The following is a 12,737-nucleotide window of genomic DNA, read 5'->3' on the forward strand; positions in this document are numbered from 1 at the left end:
GATAAAATCAGTTAATATAAATAGTGATAATATAAATTTATAAATTCATATGCATAGCACATTTTAATTATGAAATGATTTGGTTTGAAGTTTGAAATCGGAGTAAGTAGAAGCTAGATTGTAAATAGGAGCTAGTATTGGCATCAAATTTATTACAATATTTTTGTTTTCTTTTTTATACCACTGAGAAAAATCTTGATTCACACAAGTAAATGATGCTGTGCTTGCCTGTTTAGCTTTATATTAGCAGAAGTATAGAGATCTGAATTTCAAGGTAATAAGTGCTGAGCAATCTTTATAATACCGGACATATTTATAAAAGTATATAAATTTTCCAGTCCTTCAACTGACTGGAGTGTTTTTCTTCACAAAAAGTTTTTCAGGCATCCCTTACTGTTGTGCTACCTTCTTTATCTTGGGAACATCTTAATGTGTATCTTCTATCCCCCATCTGAAAGAAAGCATCAACATAAAAACACTGAGTCAGCTAAGGGACACTTTAGATTAGCTTTGATAAGGAGCTGAGCTTGGATTAGTTGTAAGACTCATAATAAACAGATTTGTTTAAATTGGAAGCTATCAGAAGGACTGTTTTTAAGCCTAATTGGGAAGGCTTGAAGAATTAATAAAAAGCCACTCGTGGTGGAGCACACCTATAATCCCAGTGACTTGGGAGGCTGAGGCAGGAGGATCACAAGTTCAAAGCCAGCCTCAGCAACTTAGTGAGGCACTACACAACTCAGCAAGACCCTGAGTTTTTTTTAAAACATTAAAATCAAAAAAGGGCTGGGATGTGACTCAGTGGTTAAGTGCCCCTGGTTCAATTCCTGGTACCAAAAAGATAAAAACGAATTAATAAAAAGACAGAGAGGGTTCAATCCCCAGCACCACAAAAAAAAAAAAAAAAAAAAAAAAAAGTCATAGAGAGCCTCCCCCTTTTTTTTTTTTTTTTTTTTTTTGCACAGCTGTAAAACTTGAGAGATACATATTAGTGTCCATTTTTGGGATATTTTTAAAATAATAAGGTTACCTGAATCAGATAGTTAAGTACCCTCAACTCATCTGGTAAACACAATTTGAAATATAACAACATTTACTTCAAGAAAATAATTACATGTTTAATCATTGGTCTTTTCTGTGTTATTTCAGCCGAAGTCCATCTTCATACCACAGGAAACCCATTCTACTGAGGAAGATAATCAAGGAACAATCAAGAGATGTCCCACATCAGGGAGCCCAGCAAAACCATCCCAGGTTCCACCTAGACCACCACCTCCCCGATTACCCCCACAAAAGCCTGTTGCTTTAGGTAATGAAGAAAGATAAAGTTGGATGTTACCAGGTTTTCATGCTGTGTGATAAAATATAGAGAAAATTTTTCTTTTAAGAAATTATTTTGAATTTCTTTGAAGGAGGAGAGAAAAGACACTGTGGCTAAGGAGACGTTTTTTGATCTTTGTTTCAAGATTCAGTGTTTTTAATAAAGGGGTTCCCTATCACCCAGTCCTGAAATATTTTGTCCCTTGCTTATCATTTCTTATTTAGCCTCCCCTCTTTTGGAACCTAGTTTATGCTCTATCATCATTTAGGTACATTGTATAAGCAATAGAAATTAAACTATGAACAAACAAGGAAGGTTTTTTTTTATTTCCTTTAATCATTTTAATAAAATGATGATCCTTTTTTGCTGTATATTGCATCCAGTTAATACTGGAAAGAGTTGTTTTAACACTATAAAATTTCTTCTGTCTTACCCAAAAGAAAGAATTTAAGAAAGAGCAACCGAGGTTTCTTGGTAACATAATATAAATTGCCCCTTTCATGAAAGTAGTTAATGAATTCAGTATTTCATTTTTGCCTTTTTAAAACAAATAAATATATGTACTTAAATACAACCTGAATTTAAATTTGCCTAATGTACCACAAATGGAAGTTTAATTTCAAAACATTGTACATAGGGGCTGGGGTTGTGGCTCAGTGGTAGAGCGCTTGCCTAGCATGTGTGAGGCACTGGGTTCGATCCTCAGAACCACATATGAATAAATGAATAAAGTAAAGGTTCACCAAAAAGGGGGGAAAAAATTATATATAAAAACTTCTTACTTCAGTACTAAATACTCTGATTGATCTCAAATAAAGAATGAAACTGTCAGTTAATGCTTTTTTTTCTACTTGATAATTTTCTTAATGAAAATTAATAGTTTGTCAATATATTTAAACATTTCTTATTGAAGGAAATGGAGTGGGCTCCTTCCAGTTAAATGGTGAACGAGATGGATCTTTATACCAGCAACAGAATGAACATCGAGGCACAAACCTTTCCAGGAAAGAGAAGAAAGATGTACCAGTGGGTATTGGCATTTATAAGCTCTTCTTGTACTTGATTCTTTTCTACTATTTCGTTAGTTTCACACTTAAACAGTGAAACTGTATCAATTGTATATTTTATATTTGCTATATTGATATTTTAGTATATTGATTATAACAAGTAGATTATATCTTTCCAATGATAATCTTGAATAACAGCATTCTCTTATTTAAGTTATTTTGACCGGTTTTTTATTTAATATATTCTAAAATGTGATTTTCATATTTTGGACTCTGCACAAAACAATTTTTAAAAGTTTCTTATACAGGGCTGGGGATTGTAGTTCAGTGATAGAATGCTTACCTAGCATGCACAAGTGCCTGGGTTTGATCCCTCACACCACAAAAATGGAAAGAAAAGGGGGAAAATACCTTTTATAGTCCGAAGAAATTAGGGAAACTAAGAATATAAAGAAAGCTATAACTTCCAGGAAAAATTTCTATAGTTACATAATGAGTGATATAGTTGCTCTTACACAAAGAAAAGAGCTAACAAAGGTGAAATATTATCTTTTAGCAAACTTAGATATCATTTCAGGAATGGTGAAATAAGCCTTAGTAACTACTCCTGTCATGAGTGTTAGATAAAACACTATGGCATTATTATCAGAATGTATATTATTTATTCAGAATCATAAGATATGAAAAATTTTAAACATTTGTAAAGAATTGAATCTTGATCACTGAAAAACATTCATCTATTATCAAAGAACATAAAATAACAATAAAAAATCCTTAAAGTCCCTAGTATCTCAACAAGTGTTGTTAAGATGAGATGTTTTTGACATTTTTATATTTACAAATATTTATTTTATAGAAATGTTTAATAATCCAATATGTTCATGTGCAAATATGTGTTAGGGTTTTGTACAATAAGCACATCACTAGAGGCTTTTGTGTTATATTTACACAAAGGAAAAAATGTAACACAAAAGCCTCTACAGATGGGTTTATGGTACAAAAAAAAATTCTTTTAAATTTTATTGTGGAAAATGGCATTCCTTTTTATAATTCAGTTACTGGTTGAGCATCCATAATCTAGAAAACCAAAATCTGAAATGTTTCAAAATCTGAAAACTTGCTTTCAGAAAGTTTCAGATTTTAGAATATTTCAGAATTCTGATTTGGGTATGCTTAACCTGTATATGATAACCTTTGGAAGATGTAAGCATTTTTATATATGACTTTTTTTTTTTTGTACTGGACTTGAATTCAGGGACACTGAGCTAGCTACTTCCCCAGCCCTTTGTATCTTTTATTTTGAGATGGTATCTCACAAAGTTGCTTAGGGCCCTGCTCAGTTGCTGATGCTGGCCTCAAGCTTAGCATAAATTGCTGTGATTACAGACAAGTGCCACGGGGCCCAGTTGTGTAACTTCTTGAAGCTATTTATAGCCAATTCTTTTCCTTAAGTTAATCTGAGAATTAATGACATTCACAGCCTCTCAATTTAAAGTGAATTTTTGCTAAAATAAGTATCAGATACTTTATTTTTGTTTTGTTTTGGTGCTGGAGATCAAACCCAGGGCCCCACTGGGCAAGCACTCTGTGAGCCATACCCCCAGCCCAATATCAGATATTTTAAAGAAAATAATACAAAAACAAAAGTATATATATTATTTGCAAATAGAATAAGAAGCTACCAGAAATTGGTAGGAATAATGTGATGCTGTACATCCTCAAAAATATGTCTAATGGAAATGCTTAGGGATGGAACCCAGGGCCTCACACATGCTCTTAGGCAAGTACTCTACCTCTGAGGTATACCTCCAACCCAAGATACCATAAAACCTTCATTTCAGAAATGTCAATTTATATTTTATGTCATATATGAAATCAATTAACAGTAGCTTTTTTGTTAACTTTTATAACACTGTTTAAATGATTTTGATTTATATCAGATTGAGGGAAAAAAATCATTTCTTCAAATGCTGTCATTAAGATTAACCTTGAAAGAAATCGAGACTTCACAAAACTCATATTGATATTCCTTCTCCAGGAGATAGTTTATATGTTGAGAAACATGGCCTCTTCGAAAAATATCTTGAGGTTATTGTGGGTGAGCAAATGTTCTACTTTTGCTCTCCCTGAAATTGTCTCTATACTGTGGTCAGTGATTAATATACTTGAATATCACATTTAAGCTTCAACTGACAAAACATTTTAAACAAGATTAAGATAATCTATAGACTAGGAAAACTATTTCTAGTTTCAGACAAAATATTCAAATCTAGAACATATGGAAAACAAATAAGAAAGAGTCAACTCAATAAAACAATGGGAAAAGAGTTTACAGAAAAAGTACTTCCTGTTCCTCAGAGTCATGCACATTAATGAAAAACATGAGAAAGCATTTTTTTTACTTATCTTCATAATATTGCTATTGTGATATGATAGGGACAGGGACCCTCTAAGAGGCAATTAGCATCAGCTAAAATGTAAACGCTACAGATCCTATATACCAGAAGTTTCATTTCTCACAGAATACCCTTTCAAAAAACCATTCATGGCCATCCACGAAGCTTGAGTCCTTGGAGAAGGTGGGCATACTACTGCTGCTGTGTCCCCAGGGACTCCCTGCCAGCCCTGAGCCCTGCCTGGGGGCCACTCTGGAACCCTCTCACTGACGTCTGTGTCTGCAGTGACCCATACCACCTCCTATATCTATGCATACCTGGACTACACTTCCCATATCTGGGCTCTGCACTGCTAGAGTGCTGGGCTCACACTCTTGGTGTGCTGCAGTTGCCACTTACTTGACCTTTACAGGGCTGAGTTGGTAGGCTACACAGTAGTCATCTCGGTCAAAGGCAACTGAAAGTTCCATATCAAAAGAAAGTTGGCTGGCACCCCCACAGTGCTGTGAAATAAGAAGACTTGAAAACTTTGCCTTTGTATCCAGCTTTCACAAATGTTGTGCATTAGAAGAGATTGAACAAGGCTGCCATTCACATTTTTAACTGTTGATGGGATTCTCCAGCTTTTACAAAGAGATGAGCTGTCCTTAGAAGATTCAGACTTCTTAGAAAAGCTTGTTTTTTTACTGAAAAAGAGACTGAAGAAATCATGAAGGAAAGCAAGGAATTTCACCAAATAGTGAATACACAGTTGCCATCATTACGATATCCATGTGGATGTTCAAAGCATAAGCACAGTTATCCTAAGAACATGTGGTAAGAGCCATTTGTAGGGTGCTCTTGGTAAGCCGGCCTGCTTGCATTGTGGTGATGAATTTTTGTGAAGGACAGTTAAACTTGCCTGAAAATTATGGAACTCTGTGCCTGTGAGTTACCATGCAGTGTTCCTTATTTCAAGTGTGTTGTGGAGCTCTCCTGTTTATTTTATTCTTTTAACCATATATTGTTCCATGAGTATGAAATTGATAAGATATTAATGATCTTGTTACCAAAGTAAGAAGTGTCACAAGGGGCCCCACTTCTGTGTTGTTTTATTAGCTCAAAAGTTTAAGTAAGATATTCTACTTTGTTCCACCTGTCCCATTTCTTTGTTATACTTTAGAAGCTGATCCAAGAATTTCTGCTGGAATTAATGCAAGTGTCTGATTAGATGGCAAATAGTAGACTGAGACAACCTTCAAGTGATAATGTCATTGTTTTCTTGCTATGTCTTTAGCTTGATTATTAAGATATAGATCCACTTAAAACCAAGTGGCATTAGTTATTACACTTTCCAAATTGGAAATTATTTAATATCTTGAGATATGAAGCCTTTCAAAAATAGCAACTTTTATGCTCCAAAGTGCTGGTTAATGAAATGTAATTAATGAGGTTTATTTTCAGTATGGAAAAGGATGAATAATATTCTGATTAAAGATGGGAAATAATAGTTAAGACATTAATTATTTTTCAAGATCTTTTACTATATTATGTATTATACAGTGGATTTCTTATTTCATGACATTTCTCAGTTTACCTACCAGTAAAATAAAGGCTATGATAATGTAAAAAAAAAATCATACAGTGCATAAGAAAGTTAAGTGGGGGTATCCACTTTTCATTGTTTTATAGAAAAAATTAAAAATCCTCAGTATCCAATAACAATTAAGTTATTAAATATATTCTATTCATACCATATTGCATTAAAATAAATGAAATAGGTCTGTATGACTGATGCAAAATTGTGTTCTAAGACCATTTTAAGGCCAAGTCCAAAAACATACAAAAACATTGTTTTCTATGAGAACATTTATGTAAATGTATACCAAAAAGTTTAGAAAGTGAGTTGGACATAGCTCATTGGTAGAACACTTGCCTAGCATGCCTGATGTCCTGGGTTTGATCCCCAGCACTGGAAAAAAAAGGGGGAACAGGGTCTAGAAAGCTGTGTAAATACATGAGTATATGTAATTGCTTAAAGAAAGGGTATACACCAAACTGGTTTCTGGGGGGCAGGTACTAGAAATAAATGGACTATGGATTACAGGAAATTTAAACAATTATCTATAATGATTTTTTTTCCAAAGAGAATATATTCATGTATTTTATTCAGATAAATGTGTTTGAAATATAGAATTGTTATGCCAAACAGCAGTTTAAAAAAAAAAAAAAAATATATATATATATATATATATATATATAATCATGTATGTGTTCTTTTTCCAGAAGCCTATTAGCAATGGTCTTCCCCCAACACCTAAAGTACATGTAAGTACAAAATATCAAATAAGCTATTTTAAGACTAAGGACAATGATAAATAATGGCTCAGATGTGCATCTTAGGTTACATTTTTATCCTGTTTAAAAGAACTTTCATAGCCATGGTGGCGCATACCTATAATTCTAGCTATTCAGGAAGCTGAAGCAGGAGGATCTAAAATTCAAGGCCAGCCCCGGCAACTTAATGAAGCCCAGTGTCAAAATTCTAAAAGGGCTGGAGATTTAACTTTGTGATACAGCACTTGCCTAGCATGCTGGAGGCCCTGGGTTCAGTCCCCTAGTACTGCCCAAAAAAACAAAACAAAAACCCTCATTATTACCGAAAAGATCTATGTTTCCTGTTTATGGCTTTAAGAAATGTGGAAAAGCCACATAGATATTCAGAGAGTACAAAATATAGTTATGACATTTTTCTAGTATATTTTCAATTATCAAAAACATGGACTTTTAACTGGACATGGTGACACACACCTGTGATCCCAGCAGCTCAGGAGACTAAGGCAGGAGGATCACAAGTTTGAGGCTAGCCTCAGCAATTTAGCAAGGCCCTAAGTAACTTAGTGAAACTCTGTCTCAAAATAAAAAGAACCAGGTGAGAGAGGTTGCTCAGTGGTAAAGCACCCTGGGTTAAATCCTCAGTATTAAAAAAAAAAAAAAAAAAAAAACACAAAATATTTAAACTAGAAGACATATTGGAGGAACATCTGGCCTAAGTCCTTGATCTTGCCTGTGAGTAAAACTAACATTAAAGGTCCTGGTCACTAAGATCACAAAACACGGAACCCTAGTCAGAACTTAGATGTCTGACATCACCTTAGTTGGGTTTTATTTATTTTTGTTTTTAGTTAGACCAGGCTGTCCCTTTAAGTTCAAATAGTGTTTCGTAATGGATATGTACTGCATTTTCTCTACCCATCAGTTAATAGACACTGAGGTTGATCCTATATCTTGGCTGATATGAATAGTACTACAATAAACAAAAGAGCAGATGTCTTTTCAACATACTGATCTCATTTCCTTTGGGTATGTAATGGGAGTGCTGAATCATATGGTCGTGCTGTCCTTAGTATTAAAATTATATTAAATCAATGTAAATTTAGATTAGTATGGAGAGAATTCTATTTCCATCACTAAAAATCTATAATCTAAAACCTTATGTAACATTTAGATGTCCTTAGTTCTAGTTTTTTACCTCCCACTTCTACTTTTCAGCCTAAAAAACTTTTCATTTCTGCTTTTTTAAATTCGTAAAATATACAGGTTATAAATCATACTTTATAATGTAAAGCCTGTATGCTTTATATTTATATATTATACTTAAATTTTAAATATTTAAAATTATAATTTGAATACTAATTTATAAAGTAAAATATAATTTTTAATATAATTTATATTATATAACATATATATATATACTTAGAAATAAATGTAATAGGCAAACTTGCCATGTGGCTATAAGATAAAATTCTTACTTCAGGTATGCAGCTTGACAGGGAAAGCTGATAACAGTGGAATGCCAGATAAGATCCAACTATACAAATTAGCTTAAGGTTAGGACTGATTGTTGCCACTTTGATTGCTAGAGGTTAGCAGTACCTTAACAAACATATTTTGTTAGTCATCTTAAAAGGTAATTATAAAGTTTTCTTAAGTGATACAGTTTCTGCCCTACACCATTGGTCTCCTGCCACCTGATGGTATTGCCAACCTAAGTTGTTTTTGTTGTTTGGTACTAAGATCTTTAAAAATATTGATTGGCACATTTCTGTTATTCAAAAGGAAATGTTAAGGTTCTTGTGATTATTTTATGTTAATGTATTAATCTGTGATAGTAAGCTTTGTGTTCTCTCGCATGTTGCCTCTATGTTTGTGAAGAAAGCTTTCCTGTAATAAGGTGATGCACAGTGCCGTTCTGTTAATTTAGGACAACCTGGCAAATACAGGAGTTTCCTGTGGTCACATATTTTTGTACTCTCTTTTCTTCAAATGGTCAGTAATAAAGGCAAACCTTATGTATTTAACCAAAATGATAATTTCAAAACTAACATTTTTCCCTTTGAAAACTGCTGTGACTAACACAGCCATTAATTCAGAAATCAAAGAGGGCCAATGGGGGATGAAGAAAAGACCAACAGACACACATAGAGAAAAAGCTGGGGCCTAGTGGGCAGCCAAACCCTGTTGGAGTTTGACTGACCCAGAGCCAGTTCAGCATGTTTATTGTGTAGGTTTCATCAAAAGATTATTTGTGGGAAAGTTTGAGTGAAGGAGGCAGAACTGTGAGACATTAGGGTCATCTTGTTTTGCTCAGAATTCTCTATATTTGGGAGTTGGTGACTGAGCAAAAGGTTCCACCTGATACCCGGAGCCTTTGAACAGTTTCCTAAGGCCAATATCACCACAGCAACTAGGTCATCTTGACCTGCACCTTTGCACAGGAAGTTCCCAGCACAATGCAGGTGCCACAAGAGTCAGAGATGTCAAAGAATAAAGCTTTCTAGTGAATCTTACACGGAAAATAACCAGATTGCTTTTTTTTTTTTTTTTTTTTTTTTTTTTCAGACAAAAGAGTCTGTATGTTTTGAGTTTGAAGCACATATATGAATTTCAAATCAGCTATACTTTTATAATATGAAATTCAGTAATTAATACCATTTTATCATGAAACCAAATGATAATTTTTTCTCTTTGTGAAAATTATTGTTTCCTTCTTATCAGAGAATATTGTATTCTTGATATGAAACATGTAAATGATACTCTTATAAGCAAATTATTAGGCAGAATGGTTATTGTTATTGCTCTGTTTAGTTGAAAAGATAGAGACAATAAAATATGACTGAATTTTTTTCTTTCAAGTAAAATCATTATTGTACCTAGATACTTTGGGCTACCAAAAAATTTATTATAATAGCCTGGAAAAAATAATATTCTGTAAAAAGTTAGGCTGATGACTAATTCAACACATGTATTTCTGTAAGTTTGAACATTATAGTAATTTCAGAATGTCCTCTGTAGTCTCCCATATTAAAACAATTGCATTTTACATGTTATATTAAGGACAGTTAATTGTCACTGTCTCATAGAGGTTGTTTGTTTTTCCAGATGGGCGCATGTTTTTCAAAAGTGTTTAATGGGTGTCCCTTGAAAATTCACTGTGCAACATCCTGGATAAACCCAGATACAAGAGGTAGTATCATGTGTTTTTATCTGTTACCTAATTTTTTTCAACTGGGACTATGAAAGCATTTGATTTTACTCATTTCCTGAATATCTTTCTGAAAAATGTGTTGTTATAATTTTTTTTATTTTAAGGTAGATAAGTTTCTTTATACTTTTATAAGTGTTTGGGGTGGCATGTAGCATTAAAATTTCACTAGAGTCACTGTGTCAATATAATAAACAATATGTTCTGTACCGCTCAAATTTTCTCCAGAAATGTTTCTTTTGAGAGGATCTGACTTTAAAAGGGGTCATAATCAAAATAGTCATAATTAGGCTGTGTTCTCCTGCTGTGTCTGTATCTTAGTACGTGTATATGTAAGATACACAGAGACATATGAACCTTTTTATATGTATGTGTATAAAAACGCATATGTGCTCTTACCAAATCTTCTAAAAGTTCAAGGTAGGTACTTTTATTTGGTGGATACAGAAACTGACACAAAAAGATTCCTTGTTTCATAGTCAGTTGGTAGTAGAGAGCTTCAGTTTAAACCCACTTCTGTCTGACCACACATTTCATGGTTTAAATCTATCAGTGCTAGTCCTATATGCTGGGCTGTTTAGGAATTCTCTTAGCAGTCTAAGTTGCTCTCAAAATACTTCAGTTTAGTCTGAAGAAATTCTTGACCTGTTCTTTAATCTTACCTTAAAAATAGATCAGATAGGGCCAAGGCCAGGGTTCTGCTATCTTCCAGGAGATATTGAGTACCCTAGTAGGAACCCAGGTTTAGTTAACTTTTTTTATGGATAGTGATCAGATTCTGGGTTATTTAATGTTAATGCTCATCCTAGCCTGGAAAAATAATATTCTGTAAAAATATTTTTACCTGTACTTTCTGTTCCTGGTTTACATTCTGAAATGAGTTGTACATGATCCTGTTTTCAGGGGGTTTTAGGAAAAGTAGCTGCAGACTCAGTCACTAGTACCCTCTGATGAGTAAAGAATCTAGCTGGCCACTCCCAAAAACTCTCCTTAAATTTATTTATAACTCAATTCAAAGTATTTACAGTAATTTTTTGTTACATTAACACATACTTACTAAATGGAAGACTATATAAAAGTATCTTATTTATTGAAGTCAGCGAAGTACTTTTGTTATTACAGATCAATACTTGATATTCGGTGCCGAAGAAGGGATTTATACCCTTAATCTTAATGAACTTCATGAAACATCAATGGAGCAGGTATTTTGTGTATCCTTTCATTCTTAAGTTATTGTAAGTAGACACTGGAACAGAAGTAAGTTTCACTTTTATGCTCTGGTGCCTCTTTTATTCATAATACCTTCGTGTAGCATGTTCTGTTTACCAGATACTTAAGATAGGGTCACTGGACTAATCCTTACACTTGAGAAGCTCGTGATGTACCAGGGAAAACAGACATAAATCAGTAACTAGGGTGCTAAGATTAGATGTCATACTGGGAACAAGTACAAAGTGTAAGCCACAAGAGGTAGATGGCATCAGTACCTCCTGGGAGAGGAAGAAAAAGGGGTGTCTGAGGTGGACCTTAAATGATGACGAGTAGAAATTTGCCATCCAGACAGAAGAGGGCAACTGTGGCAGCACAGAGTTGTGAAATAACATGGCAAGTATGAGAAACGGTGACCGGACAATTGGGAGCACAGGACAGTAATGATAGATGGAGCTTGGTAGCGGGGCAGATGCCAAACCTCAGGGCTTCTGTGCCACACTGATGAGCAGCTCTGTCTTAGAAGTATGTGTTTGCTGTGTGGCAGGATGTTGTAGTCAGCTTTTTTACTACTATTTCTAAAAGACCCAAACAGGGGGTAGCTTTTGGCATTTAGCACCCAGAAACTTGCAAGAATGATGATGATATTAGTGACTATAAAAGTTTTACTGTGTGACGGTGTCTGATTTTTAAATTACATTTTATATTACTTAACCCTTATAAAATCTCTGAGAGGTAAATACCATTACAGTTCCCATTTCACAGATGAGAAAATTGAGGCACAGAAAGGAATAATAACTTGCCGGTCATCCAATAGCTATTCAATGGCTGAACTTGGGAAAGAACCCAGGCAGGGTGGTCTCAGCGATCATGTGTTTAACTTCACCATACTGCCTGTCTCAGCCATAACCTCCTCTAGAGAAAGATGAAAGAGCTGAATTGACCAAATTAAGTGACCAGTTCAACCTAGAGGCTTAGGAGAGGTCTCAGTTAACTCCAGGTTTCCAGCTGGGTGCATGACTGAGCGTCATCTTCAGGGGAGGGACTGATGTTAGATGAACCACAGTGTATTAAATTTGGTCATGTCGTTTTGAGTGCCTATGAGATGTGTAACTAATTCTCCTTTACCAATAAATATCTCCTTTGCAAATAAAATGGAGAGAGATCTGTAAATGATAATTTCTTCATTACAAAGCATTTTCAATGCTTTTGTCAACCTTTTTTAAATCAAAATTTCTAACAGGGTCCTAACTGTGTGATGTACTGTAAATCTTTTAATC

The 12,737-nt window shown here is 34.2% G+C and overlaps 1 protein-coding gene across 5 annotated transcripts in view; it reads left to right on the forward strand.

Annotated features, from left to right (window-relative positions):
- Nucleotides 1-12,737, forward strand: part of Map4k3 (mitogen-activated protein kinase kinase kinase kinase 3) — a 189,389-nt gene that overhangs the window by 151,628 nt on the left and 25,024 nt on the right. For all 5 annotated transcript variants that reach the window (XR_007104767.1, XM_047523474.1, XM_047523475.1 and 2 more), the window contains 5 exons: nucleotides 1,150-1,309; nucleotides 2,235-2,347; nucleotides 6,990-7,031; nucleotides 10,146-10,230; nucleotides 11,371-11,450. Coding sequence is in view for 4 of the 5 variants with exons in the window: in XM_047523474.1 (XP_047379430.1) it covers nucleotides 1,150-1,309; nucleotides 2,235-2,347; nucleotides 6,990-7,031; nucleotides 10,146-10,230; nucleotides 11,371-11,450 (480 nt within the window). In the remaining variant the exon portion in view is untranslated. The remainder of the gene's footprint in view (nucleotides 1-1,149; nucleotides 1,310-2,234; nucleotides 2,348-6,989; nucleotides 7,032-10,145; nucleotides 10,231-11,370; nucleotides 11,451-12,737) is intronic.

The sequence above is a fragment of the Sciurus carolinensis genome, chromosome 13 (genome assembly GCF_902686445.1).
Source record: "Sciurus carolinensis chromosome 13, mSciCar1.2, whole genome shotgun sequence".
Taxonomy (NCBI): Eukaryota; Metazoa; Chordata; class Mammalia; order Rodentia; family Sciuridae; genus Sciurus; species Sciurus carolinensis.